General features: G+C 41.3%; 1 protein-coding gene across 1 annotated transcript in view; it reads right to left on the minus strand.

The window, feature by feature from the left end:
- CSMD1 (CUB and Sushi multiple domains 1) overlaps positions 1-24,872 on the minus strand; it is a 4,503,734-nt gene that overhangs the window by 4,086,381 nt on the left and 392,481 nt on the right. Inside the window, exon 3 of the mRNA XM_078647516.1 lies at positions 12,029-12,141. Coding sequence (XP_078503642.1) covers positions 12,029-12,141 — 113 coding nt within the window. The remainder of the gene's footprint in view (positions 1-12,028; positions 12,142-24,872) is intronic.

Below are 24,872 nucleotides of genomic sequence, written 5' to 3' on the forward strand. Positions count from 1 at the left end.
GAAGAGCATGCCACAGAGCCGCTGTAACTATACTGAATCCAAGGGACACCACAGTAGCCAGTATAGTGCCTGCAGCACCTCAAGCAGTCCAGCTGCATTGTCGGGCCCCCAGTGTTGTCCTGAAATATGGCGGTATACCCAAGGCAGAGCAGGGGCTGGAGGGCGATATCAAGTGTGTCAGTCTGGCCAGCAGTATGTGGTCCGGGGGAAGATACCAGGGAACCAGGATCTTGTGGCACAGTGGCGTTGTGGGCCAGTGACCGAGAACTCAATGGGGCCAAAGTTTGCCAGCTGCAATAGTATCTCATGGCCGTTAGAGGCAGCGCAGCTTAGCTGAGAGAGTTGATGTGACCAGTCACCAGCTCAATCTCCACGCGCTGCCTGGGTAGTGAAGCATTCAGTCAGCTGGGCTGCTAAATGTAGGGGGCTGTGCGGAAGGCACACCGGGGATAACAGGCAGTCTCAGGCTCTCTCCCCCTTTATGTCGCTCGAGCCGCCGCAATGTATTCCACCACCGTCCCCCAATCTAGAGGATGGGCCACAGGGGTTAGGCAGCAGCGTGGCCTTTGAGCTACATGGGAGTCAGACAGGTCCTGCCCAGGCATCGCCAATGGAGCATGCTATCGGAGCGCGGGGGAGCAGAGACACACCAGACTGCACCCAGGTCACTCACCGGCATTACAAGCCCCGATCCAGGAAAGCATCGGCGCCAAAGTCAGCAGAAGCTGCGGCCCGGCTCGGTGATCGCTCAGGCCATCATTTTCTCTGAGTCCGCTTCCCAGGAGCCGTTCCCTACTGCGCCGTCACCAGGGCCCGACTGGGAACTGAAAGTAGCCCTGGCAACTTTTGCCAAAGCAGCCCCCAACCGGCGCCTAGCGAGCGAGCGTAGCGAGCGAGCCCGACCGCTACTAGGTGGGTTTTGGAAAAAGACAGACCAAAATGTTGAATTTTTCAGCACATTTTTCATTACATATTCAATTGTATTAACTTTCAAAGCACAGTAAATAGTGGATGATGACCTTAGTCGTCTGCTCTGGCCCCTGCTCACCAACATCAGGCCTGCCCTGCTCACAGAGTCACAATTTTAAATCCATACTCAGAGGCCCTGGGGGCCATTGGTTCAGGCGCTAGTGCGCTGCTTAAACATGGCCCTGGGCAGGTGGGTTGGGGGGTCGGAGGGCCTCTACCTTTGTTTAATCCCGCCCCGGCCCACAAACGACTGGACGCCGGACACGGACAGACAGACAGGCACTAGAAGTGAGTGACTCACCGGGCAGCAGTCGGCAGCAGGGAGTGAAACAGGCAGAGGCACTTGCTCCCTAAGCCAACCAGCCCCCTCTGTGTGTACCACAAAATAAGTGGAAGCCCTTATGGGCCACACTTCCTTCTCAGTAGCGTTATGTAGCAAATCTTGGGCAGTGTGCCTAGAGTTATGCAAAACTCTTCAGGTCAATACGCAAAACCCTTCGGGAAAGGTTTAAAGAAGTCTGAATACTATACAAAAATGGTTCCGGTTTTAATGTCTTTTCCTAATGCTGAGGCCTTTCTCTCGTGATTTATTTACATGTGGTGGAGAAGATATACGCACAACAGAAGTCTTTGCTCTGTTAATTATTTAACAGATGTAAGGAAAATATGTGAATTAGCCTTGCGGTGCAGCAAGGATGACATGGGCGCTGGTGCAACCATGGAAAAGGGCCCACCTGACTCTGTTAGGGTTATCAGGGTTTGATGGGCCCCTCAGGGCACCTGCTGCCCCAATGGTAGCTATGCCTTTGACACAACCTGCAGTCATACCAGTTTGTGAGAATACCTACCTGGAAAGGCCTGCTGGAATTGTTTTAGCTTTGATATTCTGGACGATTGGGGAGCAAATGTACTGTACATTATTATCTAATATTGAGTAAAACAGTATTTTCTATTATGGGAAATATCCGATTTTTATGGGGAGTCCCTTTGACCTTTTCTCCTTTCCTTCCCTGTGTGGCCTTCTCCTGGTCGCAGGAAGAAGATGTCAAATCCTGTGCTTAATTAGTAAAAAAAAAAATAGTGCAGGTACAGGACCTCAAAGGTTTTTTTTGGAGCCCACCAGCTGTGTATGCCAGGTTTGCTGAATACCACGGCTGCCTGGCCTTTATTCCATGTCATGCCTTCTCATGCCTCTTTATTCCACCACCGGACACTTATGTCTCTTTATCTTTATCTGCTGTTTTGGCCCTGTTTTTATTTCACTTTTTATCACTGTTTTCATTACTTTTTCTTACACTATATTTCCCTCTTTTCTGTTTTTCCTTTTTTTCTGACTTTCTCTCTCTTGCTCAGGACTAAAGCCTGAAGACTCGTCCTGGTTCCACCACACCACTACCGCTGGTACACATTCAACACCCTTGGTCGGATACAGTGACGTTTTTTTAATACCGTGATCGATGTCTCTGTAAATCTCCCTTTTGTAGCTGCCAGACCCGACACTGCGCTCTGCTCACAAGACCCTGATTAAAGTTACATATTTCCAGACACCTGCTTTCAGAGTGTACCTTACTGCCTTTTATTTCCCCGGGCTGCGTCACAGGCACCGCCTTTGAAGAAAGTGGCTGGGGCACAAGTGTGCAAAAGTGTAAGCTGTATAAATATGCATATGCAACTGGCTGCGGATTGTCAACAGAGCGGCCTGGCCACACCCTGTCTGTGTTTAGGCCCAGATAGCGGATTGTGTATTTCTGCTGCCTCCCTGTGAGTTCTGCGGTTCGCCACATCCTCGAACATTTAAATCACACACGTAAGCCCCTTGTAGAGGTTTTTGTGCCCACCACAATTGCATTTCTGATATTTAGGCCAGAGGCGTAATGCAGAGTGCTGCTCCCCCATACCCTCCCAGAATGTGGTGCGCCCCCTGCTTTGGATACTTCTATATTGCTCTTGAGGCAGGGGCTAGAAATAATTAAATAATGGGCAGCTCTCTCACCAGGTGTCGAGTGTTGACGTCGTCGGAGTCTCTGCTGGGCCTCTTACTTCTGGAATGCTCCTCGAGACCTCGACCTGGCCTCACCACCGGTCACACACACTTTTTATTGCGCATGATCACCACCTGCCGCCCCACTCTAAGGTGGGTTAACTGAAGGGACTGCGCAGACGCGATGGCGGCCGTGGAGACATCTGCACGCTGCACGGGAGTGCGACACTCCCCCACCCACACTCACAGTGCTCCAAATATACAAATGCATGCCACCATTATTTATGCACATAATTGAAAGACTCAGAGAGAGTCAGAGATTGAGAGTTGTGGATGCTTTTTTTTCCCTGCACGGAGAGCGACGGAGAGAGACACATGCAGACTGTGAGAGATCATGCACACTTCGTTGATTTACTAATTTATTTTTCTAACGCCGGCCGGACCAAAAATCGGCCGCAGCACTAAAACCGGCCCCTTGCCAAAAAAACAGCCCCCACCCCATCCAGCCGACCGGGGGATTGCCCGGTGCCCGGCATTGCCAGTCCGGCCCTGGACGTCACACAGGATCCGCGCCGTCCCAGGGCCAATAAAAAATATGGAGCACCTTCTTCTGGGGAACATCGACGCTCAAACCATCATCATCGCTGCACAGGATGTGGGATTAAGCCCTTTTGTTGTTGGTCGGCTGGCGGAGCTTCAACGCCTTGTGGCCATTTCTGTCTGCGGCTTGGCCACGCCCCCCCATTTAGTGCTATTTCGTAATCTAAAAAAAGCCCTCACATCCAAAACATATGTAAGAATGCATTTTCACTAAGAAATAAGGTTAACGGAACAGGACACAAATGACAAGCAGCCATTCACAATCGTTATATGTGTGCTTCCAGTACGTTTTTTGCCCATAACTTACGCCCAGAATTCAGCACTCTTTTCTTAGCTCAAAATGCTCCCCCTGGGTCCAAAATGTGCACAAGAATGCATTTTGCAAATGAGAATAGCAGCCTGTGGTCGGTAAATGTGGTCTCACAGTAGAATTGTTTCCTCTCATATTACTCTCAAATCATTATTGGCAATTCCACGTGAAAGAGTAACGTGGAATTACCAAAATTTGTCTGATTACTCCAGCATAATTAAAATTACACCCAGGCCAATTAATCCTGAAACTCATGATAACCATCCAATTCAATGGATTGGAGGAAAAAAATTACCATCCTCTGTTCTTTGTTTATTAGACGGCACAATAAACAAAAATTGGCATTATTAATTATTTTACTGATACTTTACCCTGGTATTTGTTAAATCCTTTAATTTCATAATCAGTCAGCATACTTATTTATTCTAGATCAAGATATCTAGCCCTTAAAATTATTGTTTACTGTGCAGCTGTGTAGATGACATGTAGAAAAGACATGCAAATATTTTGACGTGTCACTAAAGTCAAGTTCTTAGTCACATTTTAAATGTGTTTAACGACGTTTGAAATGTTGCACGGATCCCTGAACTGTTACACTGAAAAACCTGTGATGACAAAAATGTTGTAAACAATACATTCGCTTCCACATCCTCACATTCATTTAAAAATACTGCCAAATTCCCAACCATTTTAATTAAACGTGTTTAAATCAGGTGCCAACATTTTAATACAAAATGACTTGTAATCATCAAATGCTTACATTTAATGCAATCTACCAGCGGAGCATAGCAAATCAGTCCCTCTTTTTTAGATAAACTTGAATGGATTGATAGGCCATTAATTTTAAATACCCAATCTGTCTCTATATTAAGCTACAACAAAAGAAAGTGCTGAAACTTGTGAGCTGAATGAGGCTTTCACGCCGAATATATTTTCAATACTAAAAATAAAGTTCTGCCGTATCAATTATTTAAATTATCAAATCAAGGCGTTCATTTGATTGTCGACTGGAATATATGACTGTGCTGACATTGAGTTCTACCATTAATGTAATTGAATTGTTTGTTTTAAAATAGTATGCTTCTTTCACTCATTCACTCGCTTACGGCAAAAGATGATAACATTAATTTTCCTAATTCCACGTCGAGGAGCATTGACAAAATCCCATTGTTATTATCGCGTGTTTATTGAAGAAAAATGAAAGAAATTGCAACATATACTTGATATTCTCCCGAGGCGTTTCTGCATGGTTCTATATTTGTTGAGACAAGTTAAATTCTTCAAGAAAATAGAAATATTTGAAGGGCAATTCGTTAAGGTCAATATTGATGCAACAATACCTAGGTTGTTGCCACATACACCTACAGCCAACTAAAACTAGGTTCAAAACCTTTGGATAAGTCGTTGGTGTTGGTGTATTTTTCATATTCCAAGATGTTTTGCTTTTGAAGCTTTTACAGTGTGTATTTTTGCACTCATCGTATAATTACTCATTGTCACAAATAGGTGTGAGAACACTTCAGTGATGCTTCTTGATATGTTTATTTGTAATACGTTTCCTCCAATGTATGTAGTATCATATAGTAATGGCCTCTATCTAAGTAAGTATCGCAAACAGCTCTTCACAGTAAACTATACATAAATTGCTTCCATTGTTGAATCTGGACTATACACAAAATGCCTCTGCCGATACTCAATATTTTAGTGGTAAATAGTTAATCCACTTGCAATGTATATTGGGCCTCATTTATGAAAAGTGACGCATCGCTGCGTGAAAACAGCGATGCGTCACTTTTCACTGCGCTCTCCCTGCGACATGATTAATGCGTCATATTTATAATATGACGCATCATGTCGCAAGGAGTTACAGATACGTCAGTATTTCTGACGTATCTGTAGGCGCAAAAGTGGCGCATTGCTGGAGTGTGTCACAAAAGTGACGCAACTCCAGCAATGCTTCCTTTCACATGGGGAAAGCCCCATGTGAAAGGGCTCGCGTCAGCCTTACGCCTGCTGTGAGGCAGGCGCAAGATTTTGACGCAACAGCATCCTAAAAGTGACGCAGTGAAATCTCATAGATTTCACTGCGTCACTTTTACGAGGCTTTTTGCGGGTGAACGCCCCCTCTGCATACATTATACCTGACGCAGGTATAATGTAGCGCAGGGGTTTACAAAGTGACGCATCTGCTTAGATGCGTCACTTTGTAAATAGTGCGCATCAGGAGGCATGTTTTACGCCGCCGATGCGTCACAAAAAGTGACGCATCGGAAGCGCAAAACTCACGCACGGCCTCATAAATGAGGCCCATTGTCTTTTCTTCCAGCTGTCCTAGGTACCAGTATACCAATTGGTAAAGTGCACTGCCACCTTAGTACAGGGCTTCGACAACTAGAACAAAGATACATCATTTATCAGTATACATAAATGAATACATCGATGAATGAATGAATAACCAAACAAATTAAGTAATGAAACGAATATTAAACAAATATATAATGATATTTTAAATGAGTGCTTGTGGTCAATGAAGTAGGAAAAGGGGAAGCGTGCAATAATGTAGAGCAGCAATGAGGGAAACTCTTGTGAGACCTGCAATTGGAAGGGTTTGGTTTTAAGGAACACAACAGATGCACATTCCTGTGGTCCTTTGGACAAAGTGCTCATTGGTCAGCAAAGTATTGGCTTAATTACTCCGTCTCATCATGTATGTGGTCATGCTCGCTCTGAATAAAGGCGTGGGCTGCTATATTAAAGTGCATTTTGCTTCTTTTCCTTAATGTTTGTCTACTGCAAAGTAGTGGCACCTCACTCTGTTCACATATTGCCGAACTGTGTGATAATCGCTGTACAGCTGCTTTCCTTGTACTACAGTTTGAGGGTTGTAGGCCAGTTACGTGTTATTTACCTAATAGCACCTCGCACTGCATCTTACATTGCAGCATGTCCGGTCTAGTGTCATTGACAATGATGGCGCATATGCATGCAAGCAGCACAGTATTGCAGTTGTACGTGTACGAGTACACGTCTCATGGAATAGGCATAAAGAGCAGGGTCATCAATGGAGAGCATGTGCTAATTTCCTGATTCTGTGTATGTGAGATTGTGTGTTGCTTGGCAACCTTCAAGTCATTGAAAACCTGCAGAAATACAGTTCCCTGTAGACAAGTGCATTTGATGCAGTGTTTCTGTGTAAAGTCAAAGAGGATGTCAAAATGCAAATACACTGCTCTTGTTGCTAAATCTACACACAGCTCTGAAAGAGAGCGAGCTAACCATTGCTCACTGTTTCCAAGATTTTCTGTCTCAGCTCATACACGAATGCCGAGAAATTATGAAATAAAATACATTTGTGTAGTTTAAAATGGGTGCACAGATATGTCCTTTGAGTGCGCACACATCCATGATACTGCACTTGATATTGTGATCTCAGCATTTATGACTTCTCAAAACTCTTTCTAGATCAGGCCACAAGATAGTGTAGACCTTCATTTAATAAATTAACTGTACAGAGCTCACCTGCGCTACACGTTGATGGATAGTTCGTAACAAAGCTGGACTGGTCATACCAGGCATTGAGCGTTTCCCCAGGAGGTTTGAAGGGCGGGGCCGGTTTTCTTACTGAGGGGGCGGGGGGCAGTTTGGTAACGGGGAAGGGGCAGACAGGCCAGCAAAATCCTCTCCGCACTAACTTTCATTTCCAGCCTCCCTGTATTTTCTATGCATATCGAGACGTTTCAGCAAGCAATAAAAGTGTCAGGGCATCTCTGGTGATTAATCTTCCTGCTTTTGCAGTGGAAGTTTTGACTCATCTAAGTTAGATCAGAAGGTTAATATGCCTGTTGCAAAGAATATGTAGCACGCACATCACATACGTTTATTTAGTGCATAGCTCCGAAGGTTACTGCTTTTGTCACAGAGATTATTTTGTTACTGTGCAGTTCCTAAATTACAATATTAATCTAGCACAGTGTGCTATGAACTGTCATCAAAGAGCTGCATGCAAATTGTATGGTACAGGTTAGAAAGTTCTGTGTTACATTTTGAATCCCGAATTTGTGCTTATCTAGTCCAAGCATGCGTAAAAGATTCCTACACCTCGTAGTGCCCTTTGTGTTATGTAATATTATCTATACACCTACATACACACTCATTGTCTTTATGTGTGTTTGATGTGAAGTGCTTCTCCACCCTAATCTGGCTTGAGAGGTGCTATAAAACAAATCAAATACATGTGAGAGAGGGGCTATGAAGAGATGAGGGTCACTCAGGGTTGTATTGTGGTCAGTAATGTTGGGGGGGTGTCTGCTTCAGATTTCCCAACAATCATGCTGGCATGTAAAGTTAAAATACAGCATATGCCAAGCAGGGTGCATGAGAGAGGCTAAAGGGGCCATGAAAAGGGAGGCAAATGTGAATTGGTAGGTGTACAAAGTACTTTCAAAACAGAGATTGTTAATTTTTGTCTCTGTATGTAAAAATTCCTTGTGAAATACAACAGGCACCTCACTATACCTGTCTGAAAGCAGCTATGCCCAACTATTTTTGAGAAAAAACTATTTATTAGGAGATGTAGCAGCCCAAACACTCCCCCTAAAGATACGCCCCTGGGGCACTGAGGGTGATAGTGAGGGATCCATTGAAGGGTCCCAATAAAGATTGTTGTATCCTGGGGCACTCTATGCCCATCATTACACTATGCTTTAAAAGCAAACACAATTGAATATATAATGAAAAATGTTTTTAGAATGCACCATTTTTGCAATTTTTCCCAAAACCTTTTGGGGTAGTAGACCCCTCTAAACCTTTCTTGTAGTGGTCAGGTTTGCTTGCTCGCTATGCAGGGAAGCCAATCTTACAAAATTGGCTAGGGCTGCTTTGGGTTCCAAGTCCAGCCCTAGTTCGTAATGATCAAGCCATCATCACTTCGGTTGATTTTGAATTTCATATTCAAGACTGACTTCACCAAATCTATTTATGTCTCGTTCATAGGTACACTTTAAATAAACTGAATCTTCTTAGTATGTAAATGTTTGGGAATGTTCTCCCAAGAATCAGAACTTAAGCATGTTACACATTTTTTGTGCATCTGTTGGTATAGCACTATTTCCACTCTTATATTTCCATAACTGTTACATATGTTACATATGTGGGGGTGGTAAAAAAGTATAGATCCACGTATATAAGACATTTGTTTAGCACTGTTGTTACACATCAATGTATCATTTATCTTACTACTCACAGCAACATGGATTTTATGCTATTTATGTACCATCAAGATTACGTTTTGACAAAACAAACTTCCCTTTTCCTATTTATTATAAATGGAAAAAATCCAATGTCTTCAAGCCCAAATGATATTACAGTCAAGGCTTGATACACCTACAAACTTTTTTCAGGTCTGATCTTGCCAGGTTACCAAATTTACATCACAATTTATATACAGTGCTCCATGGTTCAAAACACAACATATTCAAAGGAATGTGATCTCAGCCTATTTATTTGTCAGCAAATTATTATATCATAAAATGGTTAACACAATATTTTAAAATCAATTAATCATCAATTTTATTTAAAATACACATTATACATAATTAGATAAAAAAAACTGTTGATGCGTACCTCCCATATTACTTTTACAATCCATCAAGATTATGTCACACATATGTTACCTAATCAATAATCAGCGGTTTCATAAATGTATAGCACTGTTTTCATCTCACCAACATCATATGATTAGTGAAAACTTAACTACACATTTGGTTCACCCACTCATAACTAAATGAGTAATGTAGCACACATTTTATCCTCATTACATTGAAAAAAAGTGGCCCAGTGAAGTCTTTTATACTGATCGAACTCAAAGAGCGAACTGTGCATCATACTTCAAGTATAAAAGTAAATTAATTGAAATATAGCTGAAGCAAATAATAGGCAGGCAAAGTAATCACAAATGGGAGACAACAGGTTCACAGTTGGAAACCTTGGTGACATACTCTTGCATGTGCCATCAATTACTATACTACAAAAATCATGACTTTTAGAGACTTACTACTTCCCAATGGAGGATGGAACTGAGGCAAAGCAATAGAATGTAAACTCCATGATTGTGAGAGATACAGGTGGGGCTCAAACCAGCACTCAGTGATATAGGAATCAGTAGTGAAACAAGACCCTTGCAGAATTCATGATGTGGCAATATATCTCTTATAGTTTGAAACTGATGCAAAATTATAGTCCTGTAGGCAGTTTGTTTCCTTTTTTTGGGTATGTGTGTCTTATGCAGTTTTCATTCCCTTTTAGTTTAGTGTTCACTTTTTCTTCAGAAACAACAGTGAAACTTGATGTATTTATCAAGCATACAAAATGTTGTCTTTAGTTTCATTTTGAAATTATGAATTGTCTTTTCAAATTGTGCCCTAATACATTAAAGCAGGAGCACACTTTCTGAAGCAGGCAGCAGTGGCAATGGCAGAAGGGAATATTTCCTCCTGTACTCCGGTAACACCCATCTGTTATCTCTTACCTCATTGTGTAAACAGTACTTACTATGGTTATTTAGAGTTTAGTGGGAGAACCCTAAAAGTTTGGCAGATGTGTGGTCCACCTTATTTAAACTATATACTAACTTATGCACCCTAAATATGGTGGGCTGAACATCGCCAACTTATGGCAGCTATTCAACACCTGATAAACTCCAAATCACCTGGTAAGTATTTATAATGCTGTCTGCTTTGCTTTCGTTACTTGGTACATTAAAAACACAAAAATCCAAATGTTGCCATGATCTGTTACTCAAAAATACAATGCTTCTGTAAAAAGCCACCCTTACTCGGTTGATAATAATTCTGGCCCCCTGATACACATGTTTACATTTTTGATTTGTGATTTTGGATCTTTAGGATAGCAGAAACCAGTGAATCACAACATGAATCTGAGACTTCTGATTAGCAACGTCTACCAAAGCTAAAGTACTTCTCTAATGATACAAAAACATAAATCAACATTAAAATCTCTGGACAACAATTTTTCTATGGAGGTATATCAAGGGACCATGACTAATAAACAGTAACTTATAGCACAGATTGCATTTCATTGTATAAGGTATAAAGTATGGATAGCAGTGATTCAGTTCACTTACTACAATATAATTCCTTCGGATTATCTCAAAGCCAGCATGCTTTCTACAACCAGATTCCAAATAAATATCTTCCACACGAGTACAAATTTCACAGAATCAGTAGGTCCCATAATAATCGAAGTACCACAATATGATTAGTGTATCCTGTTAATATCTGTGCTTTGCATACTGCAACAAGTCAGACATATAGAAAGTGAAATTTGGCTTCTTAATGAGAAGCTTTCACACAGACTGTAGCCTGGGAATGGTTACCATATTTGCAAATGCACTTTCGGTAAAAATTGATTTCTCAGTTATCTGTTGACATTTCTGAATACACTCCATGCACAAGTGAAAATATATTTGTATGGACCCCACCTCACTCCCACTGGATGTCTCCTAGTCTGTCTATCACTATAGATATTTAGCAGTAGGCAGGCATGCATGAAAAGAACATAGCTTTATCCCTAACCCTTCAGTTTTATGATAGCTGATACAGTTTACTTCAACATCAGTTCACAGTTTCTTCCCATTATGTTTCCATCAAGGAGACACACATTATACCATGGTCATATAATTACGGTTGATGAAATGTTTCCTTCATGCAGTACAAGAAACATTCACGTTGTATGTAAAATGTACGTGTTCATTTTACTTCAATTGTACCTTACTTATTAAAAAAAATAGTTAGTAACAAAAGTGGGGGTAAAACTATTGGCATTAGGTAAAACATTCATTTTTGGCATCTGACATACATGTTGAACATGTTCCTCCATTCTTTGAAGCCACATCAATTTTCAAAAATGAACACCTTAATTGAAATTGTACATAATCTTCAGATGTCAAAATGCCTTCGTTTATCAATACAAACATACCAGCATTTATCAAATTATTTATCATCGAATATGCAGTTCAGAAATTTAGGAATTGATCTATGAGTTTGATAGTATAAAGTTAAAAATAAATGTTGGTATAATAGAACAATGTCCTTGCATGCCACTCTTGTTCCACGTATTTGTTTCTCAAACACATTATAAAAAGTTCTTACCTTCATAAATTGCCTTAAATCCTTGAGCACTTACTGCAAAGTCTGTTGTGAACCAAAGGGTAAGTATAGAGTTGGTGCTTACTATAGAAGATGGCAGTTGGAATCCAGACAACCTGCATTATAAAAAAACATGTGTTACATCCAATCATGTATGTAAACAGTTCTGCAATTATCAAGCTGTGCAATAAACAGTTGTACATAATATATGTATAATGTATCACCACACTACTCTATAAATATTCATTAAAAAGCAAGCCAACGTATTCATAATCCCCACCTATCCTAAAACAGTTGCAATATAAATGTCCTTTAAAAGCGGAGACCTATACAAAGCATAACAATGTTTCAGACCTACAGAGTGTTTCAATGTAAGTTTTCACAGAGTAAGATTTCAACACTCACATATATACTCATGTCGGATTAAAATTACTCTCACATACTCAACCCACAGAAATGTTTTCTTAAAGAAGCAAGTTGACTATATCCCATTGCTCATTCCACAGATGAAGTTAGGTTTTCCCAGCACAATTTTCTTTAACCAAGGCCAGACCATATAACCCGCAAACAAACAGTGTTATGTGTAACTGCACATCCCAACAGCAGTAAACCCACAAAATAAAGCACCTAAACAATCCAGATCAAGTTTAGTTAAACAGAGGTAAGTTATTCATAACATATCTTTAAAATAGTAAGAATCAAATCAAGGGATTATTTGTTTTAGCAAAAAAAATAGGATACACAATATCAAAAACTGTGGAAGATGGTTGGTTAGTGTGATGCTTTCTAAAAACAAAAGTGCAAAGCAACAGCCATATCAAATTTACAGGGTTGACATGGCTTATGAAAAGGGGAAGAGAATACAGAGTGTGTGGTAGTGATGGGGATCATATTGGAATGGGCAGGGAGGGTGTTTTAGAGTTGAATATGAGCATAACAGTACACCATGTTTTCTCTTTATTTGAGTAAACTGACAAAGGTTTAATTTTGTTTTAATAGACAGTTAGGGTGATGGGGTTTAAAGAGAAGAGGACATGTTGTACATTGATTTTGCTTGACTACTCTGTCTCTATGAAGCTGGTCCTATCCAGCAAAAAAGGATTTGAATGCATAAACAGAATAGGAGCTTTGCTCTCGTTGTGTATGTGATGCCACTGGGAAACCATTGGTCAACACAACTGTGCTACTGATATATGCCCATCAATAACACTGTAAATCTTGTACATAGCCCCATGAAATTACCCATTGCTGTCAAAAATAGAAACCAGGAGCAGGCTGTGGTGTAGTAGGTGGAAGAAAAATAACCCACCCTATCATTGATCCTGTGATAGCCTGTGAATCCCCTGTAAAGATCAATCATTTTTACCAGATTTTGTGCATCAGTGGATTACTGCTGTGATCCAATCAAACATTCACAGAGCAGTGAAAACCAATGAAAATCTATGGATCTTTTTTCTCTGGACCTGTCTTTTTTAGGATTTTTACTGTCACCAATTTGAAATAAACAACCTGCAACATCTAATTCCAAGTGGTAGTGGCAATCTAAGAAATATTTGGGAATATTGCTTCAATGATGCACACACAGCTTAAGGTTCTAGTAGATCCCAGGGTACATTGTCATATGGTTATACTAGCCATGGCCTCAATCAATTGCTTGTTCCTCTGACTCAATGCAGGTGTGATTTTTAGTATTCCTTTTCTGCTTTTATTTATATAAAAATCTGAAAAGTTAAAAACACAAGGTTAAAGTGACATTATAGAGAAGTATGGTAATAAGATCATACCTTACATTAAAAATGATAATAATAAGAAATTCACTGACAAAAATAAAGGTTAAAGTGATGTTATAGTTAGGTGTGGTAATGAGATATTCAATGAAATCAGCAATAGTTAATGTGATATTATAGTTAGGTATTGAAATAACACAAAAACTAATATTTAAAAAACAAAAACACATTGCAATTCACCAGTTATATTTTTCTAAGCTAACAATAACTTGATCCCCACCATGCACTGATTATGACCTCACATATTACATAACTCATGACATGTTCAATGATATGATTGATTGCATCACTGATAACATCTCAAATTATTGTGACAGTTTCCTACAAGCTTTCTAAAAAGAATGTCTTCAGCAAACTACAACTAGACCCAAATTTCCATAAATTCTACATCTTCTGCCCCGCCAACAAAACACATAAAAAAATCTGCAGCTATGTTTATCTTTCTCCTTCCCTCAGGTACCCTATTCCTACATTTGTCAAATTCTCTCTTTGTGCTCCATGTGGCCAAACAGATAATTTTCATATCATTTTACCTTGTCCTACAAGCCTTCCTCCAGCAAATCCTTCCTGCCGTTAAATGTTCATCACTATGCCCCTACACAGTTGCTCAAATCTTCCCATTTCTCCCGCTAAATCTTTTAAAAGTCCATTTAACGTGTGCTTATGGTCAGTCTTTTTCATTCCTGACTGCCAACCACTTGAACATCTTTCCTTCTCATATCAGGTTCATCAATTGTCATCTCTTCTTACACAAAGCACTCAAAGCAATTGTTTTGTTTTTGCTGCATGAACTTCGTCTGACATCCCTGTTTGCTTCTTGCCTAATTGCTCACAGCACCAGGATATCTTCCTGGGTGATACGGTGCTTCACATTACTGTACTGATAACATTTAGTATTTCAATTGTCTACCATAACAGTAGACAAGTAGTAATGCACATATATTTAAGATCCTTACTAATTTTATATTTAGTCTTAGTTTCACAGAGATAGATGTTATTAGTGGCTCAAGTATTCTCAGTAGCCGCACACTTATCATAGCTCCTTTGACTGGTAATTACTGACAGTATTCAACAGACTTCATTGACCAGCGAGTAACAAGGCAAAAGTGGTGGAGTCCTTAGTCTCTGTTCTATTTCTTCTTCAATTTCCATTTCCCAACTATGCTACTGGCCCTCATTTTTCCGGATACGTCGTCATTGCTAGTGATGGAGAAAAGAGTATTGCTCCCATGTGATCCTGAACACAGGGCAATGTGATAGTCAAGAATGCCTCAATTACATTCAATTTTTGTTGTGGGCTCTGTACCTCAATTGTATTTCTGTGGACCATACACTTTCTACTACTTAGGGGATTGTGGCATCTATAATTAAACAATCTGTGTTTATAGTCCACATTACTGCATGCATGCTTATGCTAGTCACTTATTTGACATAGGTTTTTCTTGGGGGCTCTGCCATGCCATTACAATCTCTTTGTTAAGGATGGAAAGCAATCACGGTGACGTCATTGTAAATGTAATGCTGCCAAAGGAAAAAGGAAGTCCAGAATAATAATATTATTTCATTACCATCCATGCTGGTTTGTATCTATCTAGTGGAAGACAATTTTCACAAAAGATAAGGCTGCCTTTACTCTTTCAGTTTGTGTAGTGTTATAATATAACCAAAATATCAATTGTCTGGTTCCTTTATCTCAGCAACAGGTCAGTTAATGAGATTAAAGTAATTGAAGGGGTAATTAAGGGCGAGTGGCACTTTTTTAACTGAACATTTGTATCACCAAAAATTGATGATAGATAACATTGTTTCTTTATATTTGTTTCTGCCATTTCAAAGGCACCATCTGGTTCTGGCACAGCTGGCCTGTTTAGTTAGTTCTTTGTGCCCGATGTTCATTAATCAGTTTCCAGATTTTGAAAATGATCCCATTTTCTTTACAAAAACCAAGAAACACAGGTACATTCACTGGCACTGTTTTCTAAACAAATTCAAAAAGCTGGATATTCAGTTAAATAGATTCTCTAATTTACTGCATCTGATGCACTCAGTTGTGGTGTCAGAATATCATGGATGAAATATCATTCAACAAAAATATAGTGCTTAAAATACACTTACAAACTAGCCATATTGGAGGTAATAACAGAAACTCTACACCCAACGGGGCAATATTTTTCAAAATGATATTTAGGACAGGGTTTTCATGGCAGATGACATTCCAACCATATTCTGACATAAACCAGTCCATTGCTTCCTAGCTATGTTGTCACATTCCAAATGCTCCCACATTGCTATAGATGCATACATAATTAATAGGAAGGTGATGTGTTTCATTTATCCTGACATCAGTTTGTTTAGACTGCTTAAAGACTGTCTTTATGTGTTTTTGTTCATACCCCATGTCAACTCATAACTGACTATTGGCAGCTTGCCTTGCCGAACTCCTATTTAAAACACATTTTCTCATCCATTCTCTTTTCTGAGGATGATGGGAGTTTTAAGCATATCATGCATGTAAACATACACCACAAATACTGCTGCCACCGTTGTGGACTGCATTGTCTACAATCCTGAGCTCTCCCATGAGGGAGGAGTCACACTGCTGGCCTGCGCCTAAAGGCGCTCGAGACATCCGCTGCGTGGGACGCCACAACTACCGCTGCCGCCATTGGGGACTGCATTGTCCTCAATCCTGAGTTCTCCCAGGAGGGAGGAGTCATGCTGTTGGCCTGCGCCTAAAGGCGCTCGAAACACCTATTCTATCCAAACATGCTCCTGGGTAATTGGGGCAGACAGGTAAAAGGAAAGATCAGAAGAGGGCCAGTGGCCAGTGGCTGTTAATGCTAAAAGAAAGAAAGAAATCGCCTGGTACAGTCTGTCATGAGACCATGGGTCGTATTGAATCGATTTTATTAGAATGCCAAGAAATAGCTGATTCCCAAACAAATTCCTCTATTATGGGAGAAAACATGGCTAGTCACAATACATGCAGAGAGCCCGCTGCTGATCATGGTGTATGGATACCTGACTTATCCTTGTCCTCTACTTCCCAAATCACAATACAAAAACACAACTCAATCAAGATGATCCCACGTATGTTTAATTCTAATCTGAAAGGAAATGGAAAGGGAGTAGTAAAGGAAAAGGAGCCCAACTTGATTGTAGACAAACTTTAAGACATCTCTTGTGGCCCCCCTCTATTCCCTATGTTGTCCAGGTAGATTGTCACAATAAGTTTGATGTTTTAGAGGCGGTGATTGTGGTGTCAATGAGTCTAATCCCAGTGAAAGCAGAAGTACACATATAAATGAAATGGCTTTATTAAGGTCCCTGATTGAGTCACTGAAGGAAGAAGTGGTTGCCCTTAGAAAGAAGGCTGGGAGTCTCTCCCTAAGGGTCAATGCTGGAAATGGGAGGGAACCAAGTCATGGATCCCTAAAAATGCCTCCACTAAAGCTGCCCCTTGAGAAAGATAGCGCCTCAACGCAATACCAGCTCGGACAGGCTCAGAAATAGTCTCAAGCCTTTCCGTTAAAACCTCCCCACCAATTTGAAGTACCTGTGGAGTCATCCCTCTTAAATCCCAGGGATGTAAGAGTAACAAAATACACAATACAGGGAGCAAACCATGGGGCGTTAGGATCTAGATATCCAGATAGAGGGGCGGTGACTCTCGACGAAAGATATACATTCAGGCCTACTCGAGAAGTTCCACATGGTTTGGGGGTAGTAAGGGATGGAGTATATCCAGAGGGCAAGGTTAGTCATGACCTAGTCTACCTTACAAATGTTCCAAAACTCCCAGATAGGGGCTATGAGGACCAGGATTCCCTAATAAATAAGGATACTTATTGGTCTAGGTCACACCGTCACTTCTATTCCTTTATAAGGGATGACATTAGATGTGCCAGTAGACTGAACAACCCAGGAGCTGTAAACTATACCATTTTAGTCAGATATTTTGACAAAGCCATGGTATCTGGGCTTTTGTCGATTGACTCTCGTACCTTTGCCCCCAAACATCACTATTCAGATCCGTTACCAATCTCCATCTAATAATGGAGCTACCACACATAGATCACAGAGGGAAGAACTATGCTCTGGCCCAGGTTGGACAAAAAGTAGGCAACGCTGACTGAAGCCGGATGGCGTCTTGTTACCCGAACCTAGACAGGATTTTTGTCTCATCCTCCAAACTCCCAGCTACTAAATAACCTAATATGTACTACTGAATCATGCGCTGTGCCCGAAGCCCCAGCTGAAATGTATGCCATCTCTCAGAATACTCGTTCGTTTGAAGTAGGGTCTTCTCCATCAATGCTTCTCAGGATATTGGTATGGAATGTGGCTGTTTCCAAATTACTATCAGACCTAGAATGGTGTACTTTTATAGACACTTTTGACATAATCCTGATGAAGGAAACCTGGAGCTTATCCACCACCCACACAAGTGGCTATTCTGCCCTTGCCTTCACTGCTACCAGGATGAGGTCTGATGGTTTGGTTAAAGAATGCAGTAGGGAGTAAAATTAAGTGACTTCATGTAGACTCATAGGGCATTTTGGCTCTTGAGCTGTCCCCATCCAGTGTTTGGAAGGGGAAATTTTTTAACCTTTATAACAGGGTGGACTCAGCTGGGTAGGAAACTGAGACTCTATGTATATTGGACAATGCTCTATTCAAGTATTTGGATAACATCCCCACTATGGTGGCTGGTGACTTTAATTGTACCTTTGAGCCCCTCGCTTCAACTGCCCCAGATTTGACAGAAGAGTGGGATAGGGAATGGATAATCCCGCCACTAAATCTACCCAATGTTAAATGCACGAAGAGAGGTGGTCAACTGCTAGCTTTAACGCTCCAGCATGACCTACGAGCAACAAATGGGAGAACCAGATCAGATCCAAATAGGGCCCATATGTATAACAGACTAACAGCCTGATTCATCAAAGACCCGTTTTACCAAATTGCTAATCGCAAATAAGGAATAACTCCCCATTCATTCCTATGGGCCAAAAGGCCCATAGGAATGAATGGGGAGTATTCCTTATTTGCGATTAGCAATTAGCTAATCGCAAATAAGATAGCGATTTAAAGGGTGCCAGGGGTGTTCAAAGGACACCCTGTAGCACCCCTTAAATGCAAATTGAAACAGGTGTTGCGCACACACATGTCCAAAGGACATGTGTGTGTGCAACATGCAACTTAGAAAAATGCTTTTAAAAGCATTTTTCTAAGTTTTCGCTATTTACCACGAGGTTTGACCTCGCGGTAAATAGCGGGCCGAAATTGCGAATTCGCAATTTTTAAATGGATGATGAATTGCATTGAAGGAATCTCAAATAGAGATTCCTTAAATGTAATTCCTCGCAAAATAGCAAAATCGCTATTACCGATTTTTGCATTTGGGATGATGAATCCCAAATGCAAAAATAGCGCTCGGAAAGGGCCAGAATCTCAGAATCTGGCCCTTTGAGAGCCGATTTCGGCTTGATGAATCAGGCTGTAAATCATACTAGTAGAATAGACCAATGTTTAATGACTCCTAACTTATGGTCTGTACTTGATGATATGATAGTGGAAAATAGACTTGAAAGAGATCATAATGCACTTGCACTTTCTCTATCTGTGTTAGGTAATTCACAGTTCATCCAAAATGGCCATCGTGACCTGGGAGTGCTATCAATCACAAATAACCAGCGGTTGGTTAAGTGGGGCAGGATAGAAAAGCATCCGGTAGTGCTAGACTTAGTCAAGAAAAAAGCATCAGATCTAACAGAGTATCTAGCTAAAATCACTAGTAAAGATGCTGTAAAGAATTTATGTTTGTGCCACGAGCATCTCTTTGACGAGGTTAGGGCATTGCTTAGTTGGCCTGTAATAGCACCGGCAAGTGGTAGCCACTGTACTGGCATAAAGCAAAATTCTTCAAGCTCCTGGTTCAATCAGGATTGTGGCAAGGAAGAGCTTTTTAGTGCTCTAGTGCTCTAAAGTGCAAGGTAAGCACCCTGAGATTGTGACTTGCAGAGACAAGTATAGGTGGGCCATTACCACTGCCAAAAAGGAGTGGGATAATTTGCTATGGCTAACTTTACACATAGCATTAAATGATAAAGATCAAAAGTCCATTTGGGGAGAGGCAACTTACTGGCTTAACGGAGAGAAACCATTGTTGGAATTTAACATACAGTCTGATGAATGGATGGCTTTTTTTGGGTCTCTCTATGCAAAAGATAGTCATATTAGTGTTCCACTGGGGGGGGGGGAGAGGGGAGCCCATGAGCTTTTCTATGGCAGAAACAGATTTGGCAATTTCATCCTGTTCCCTAGCACGTGCCCCTGGTCCAGACAAAATCGCCAATGACTTGTAAAAAGAGGATACATTTCTATGGGGTTCAAACATAAATATGTTATCAAATTTGATCCTGTCCGGAGCACCTGTACCATTATTGTGGCAGGGTGCGGAAATTTTACCCATCTACAAGAAAGGTGACAAAACTAAGCCATCGAGCTACAGGCCGATAAGTTTAATTGACTCTCTCCAAAAGATCTTTTGTAAACAAGTTTAAGGGAGGCTCCAAGATTAGATGATAGAGTTCCATGTTTTAAGTGATTTTCAAACGGGTTTTTGGTATAAAGTTAGCACCTTAGACCAGGTTTTTCGTTTTATTTGTATCTATTGAAAGGAAGTGGACGACAAAGGGGGAAAACTATATGTGGCCTTTGTTGACTTGCGCACAGCTTTTGATTCAGTGCCCAGGAACAAGCTGTGTACAGTACTTTAAGAATTGGGCCTGCCTCCAAATCTTTGAGACATTTTAATTAGAATCCATGCCTCCAATACAACCCAGGTTAGGTGGGGCCCCAATAACGAAGTAACAGCCACCTTCCCCGTAAATCGTGGAGTGAGGCAAGGTTGTGTGTGGGCGCCCACTCTTTTTATAAATGGGATTATTGATTTTCTGGACAGGGATGGTTGTGATGCTTCGAAAATAAATAATAGAAGAGTCCCCGCCCTGTTATTTGCGGATGACGCTCTTTTAATCTCTAAATCTCCCCAGGGCCTCCAACAACTATTACATGGTTTTATTCAGTTTTGTATTGACATGGGGCCGTTTTTAAATGAGGGAAAAACTAAGTATGTGATTTTTAACAAGAGAGGGACAAAACATTCTAGTAGATCCAAGTAGATGTTTTTGAATATTTAGGAATTCGTGTAACCCCATCAGTAAACTTGGACACTCATAAGGAAAAGGCCAAGTTACATCAAATCTTTCAATGTAACCATATTAGTAAGAACCATAGTAAAACAGATATCTCCTGACCTTGAAATGTATAACTCTAAGGTACTGGGGAGCATATTGCATGGTGTAGAGCTGTGGGGGAGAGGAAATATATCACCCCTAATAGTTGTGAAAAATCGTTTCTTAAGATCTTTGGTTGACCTATCCCCTTGCACCCCTCTCAAACGTTTGTACATGGATCTGGCACACAGACAACTGAAACACAAGGTAACTTACAGATTGATAATGTTTTGGTTTAGGTTGTGGACTGTAGAAGAGCTTGAGTCTTACTGTGATAACTTGTTAGACCTCCTAAAATTCCCAAAGGGATCTACAATTAACTGGTTTACCACCCTACACAAAGCTCTAGCAAAACTGGTTTTGGATGCCTTTTCGACAAACCTGGAAAGCATGAGGCAAATGTCAAGAGTGAGAATGAAAGAGCAGCTTTGGGAATCTATTTTAATAGAAAATCTTACAGTCGCAGAATCCACTCTAACCAAAGACTTTCTCCAATTTCAATTTTCTCTGCCTTTTGAGCCATCCATCGACAAAATTGTTCTGATGGCATGGAAACTTTTTCTGCAGTTCTGTTACAAATCTCTTCCCACTAAACTGTTTTGCTCAAAATGGTCCAGCTGTAATGATTTGGTTGATCTGTGCACTGCATGTCAAGGAAGTCCAGACTCCATAGTCCATTTACTCTTTTTGTGCCTGAGCTACCAGTCCCTGAGAAAAAAATGGATTGTCCCGCTATGTTTTCTAGCAGGACGTGGACATTACTTAGATGTCCTTAGATTCTTGTGCACTGACATTCACCAAATTTGTCATGCCCTTTGGACTAGACATAGGAAAATTTGCATGGGAGATTCCTTATTTTAAAAGTGCTGCTTGACTTGAATTTTATAAAACTGTTTACCACTGGCTGTGTAAGCATGAGCACTAAGCACTTTAACTTCTAACATTTGGCTGCTTTTGCACGTTGCACTTTTTAATTGTTCTTGGGGCCCTCCTGTCTTGAATTTGTATAAATGTTCAATATATTTTTTCTTAACCCCTTCGCTGCGCCCGTTGGCCAATGGCTGTCACGAGCACTACCTCCGTAATGGTGCACTTGTCCGTTGGCTGACGCAGCTCCGCCCACTTAATCAAACCGCCGCACCGCTGCGAAATTCGCACCGTGGTTAAGCGGTTAACTTTTACCTTTTTAATGGCATTGCTGGTGTATGTCTTTTAATGAAAAAACTACCTGTGCTGTATACTTTTTAGGATCTGTATGATCGTAATACATTTTGTGAATGATGGTAAACATACGTATGAAGCAATCGATTTCACGACGGCCATGAATGTATCAAAATTCTACCGGCAATTTACAGGCAACAAATACTACAGTATTGATATGAGCTGAGGCTGGGATCACAAATTGGCCAAAAATATGATGTCATTGCTGTTTCCTTAAGGAAAAACCTCCACTTTCATTAGCTTGAACTGAGAAAAACAGAAAGTACAATACAGTTAATGAAATGGATAATCTAAAGATTCAACTGATGTAAAAGCACAAATCCAAAATAAAGAAAAGGAAGACAAACGCAAAATGAGGTGAAATTATAACATACAAAGAAACAAAAATAACTTTTCCTTAAACGTAATTAATCATCTAAACAAGTAGTCGTCATCAGTAGACTTCTAAGCAATGTTCAGAAGTTCTGTTCTGCACAATAACCTCTAACGTGTAACCAATTAGCTCTAGTCATATCCTGTTGGCACAGGAACACCTAACGAATGTTTAAGCTCTTCTAACAACATGGAACCTGAAATGCAAGCTTTGGTTTCATTTTTAAAGTAATTTTCATAAAGCATGTCACAATGCTCCATATGATCTCACGCTATGTTATTCAATAATATAGCGTGAGGCCTGAGAAATGCCTTTGTTGGGCCTGAGTCTGGGAGTTACGGCTAATATCAACTAGCAAATAAGTGGATCGTGTAAACAGTATAGCTTTTTGCACCCTGGAATTTTTTAGCAATAATAAATCCACACTTTGCGGGTCCTGAAGAACTCTCAGGATATAGAACAGGTGGCGTTCTCAAATGGAGTTGGAGATAGAAATATGTTACAGGTACGCTGGATGTTCTCCTCCAGCCCAGTTAGAATCAGTCATCAAGCATGCGATCGTGTTCACAGCTATGTCAACAGCCTAAAGTTTGATAAAACGAACACCTGCATTTTAAAGTCCTAACTATAAGGCTGCTGAATGCACTTTCGGAACCATCTTTGAAGTGGAGGCGCACAGGCAGGGAAATGGAGCTCTCGATTGTCGAGCACTGAGAGTCGAGATATCAGGAAGCAGAAAAAGCGCAGAGGGCAACATCAACACCAGTCAACATCAGCGATTCTCCTCCACCTACCACTCCGCACTGCTACTCACTGTTCATCCCAGGAGGCAGGCGTGGATATTATTTATTAATTTATTTATTATGCAACTTGTATCGCGCAAACTAAACCTGAAGGTGTCAAGGCGCCTATCAAAAGGATCAGAAATTGCAAAGCACCATTACAAATATGCACGTACAAAGAGATGTGTCTTTAAGGCAGATCTAAAGGCTTGCAGAGTGGGAAGGGACCTTACCTCAAAAGGGAGAGCATTCCACCATTTAGGAGCCAGATTGGAAAAGGCCTTCCCCCCCCATCTGGTCTTCCTAATACGAGGAACAGAAAGAAGCAGTCTGTTGGAGGAGCGAAGATTTCTGCCCGGATTGTGGAGTGACAGAATAGATTTAATACCCGTGTGGCTAGCTTTAGCCAAAGCCTTATAGACCATACACAGGATCTTAAAACAGATCCGGTCCGCAACAGGAAGCCAATGAAGCTGCTTCCGGGCAGAGGTGGCAGAGGCAAGCCGGGGTAGATCGAGAACAAACCTGGCTGCTGCATTCTGGACCACCTGCAAGCGCTGCAGCTGACTTTTGTTCAGTCCTGCGTATAGCGCATTGCAGTAGTCCAGACGAGAGCCTAGTAATGCCACGGCAAGTTGTTTTCTTGCCTGCAAGGAAAGGTAGTGCCTGATTTTCCTAAGTATATGGATGATACCCCAGCAGGTCGATACAGTCCTGTTGACCTGTTGGCACATACTAAGGGTAGGATCAATCATGACCCCTAGATTTTTAGCCGAAGAGGCGAGATCAGGACACACACCCAATGTGTCTGGCCACCACTCAGCTGACCAGATCTGTCGAGGCACCAGGAGGCGCTAAGAGTAGGGAGCAGGGAGAGCATGTAACGCCAAGCGACAGGAGCCCATGAGGCCCAGTCGAGAGCTGCAAAGTCCAGGGGTTCACATCAAGCCAGTGTCAGTTACCCTTCCTCCCCCACTGCTCTCTACAGGCTCTCCCAGCTCTCCCTACAGTTGCTGGCTCCCATCCATCTATGTTCCCTTTAGCACCTGCCCCGCCTTATTCCTATTGGTCCCTTGATCACCTCCCACTGCTGGCCTCTCCCCTTCTTGTCCGCCTTCTTCTTTTCACCTGCAGTTTGTAAGACTGTGGGCTGCTGAGCACCGGATCTACCTGAGCACTGGACCCACCTTGAGTGCGATAGGTTGGGAACAAACTATTCAGCAGATCGAGTGGAGGAGCCAGGGGTCTATGGAGTTGAGGCAAGCCAATTGACCCAACCGTAACAAATGTAGTGAGTGGGGCCCCCCCAAGTGAGATGCAGGAGTTGCCAGCAGGGGGTAACAGTTCTCCGCAGAAACCGTCAAGCCAGGACTCGGTGCAGCT

This window comes from Lissotriton helveticus, chromosome 6 (genome assembly GCF_964261635.1).
Source record: "Lissotriton helveticus chromosome 6, aLisHel1.1, whole genome shotgun sequence".
In the NCBI taxonomy this organism is placed as follows: domain Eukaryota; kingdom Metazoa; phylum Chordata; class Amphibia; order Caudata; family Salamandridae; genus Lissotriton; species Lissotriton helveticus.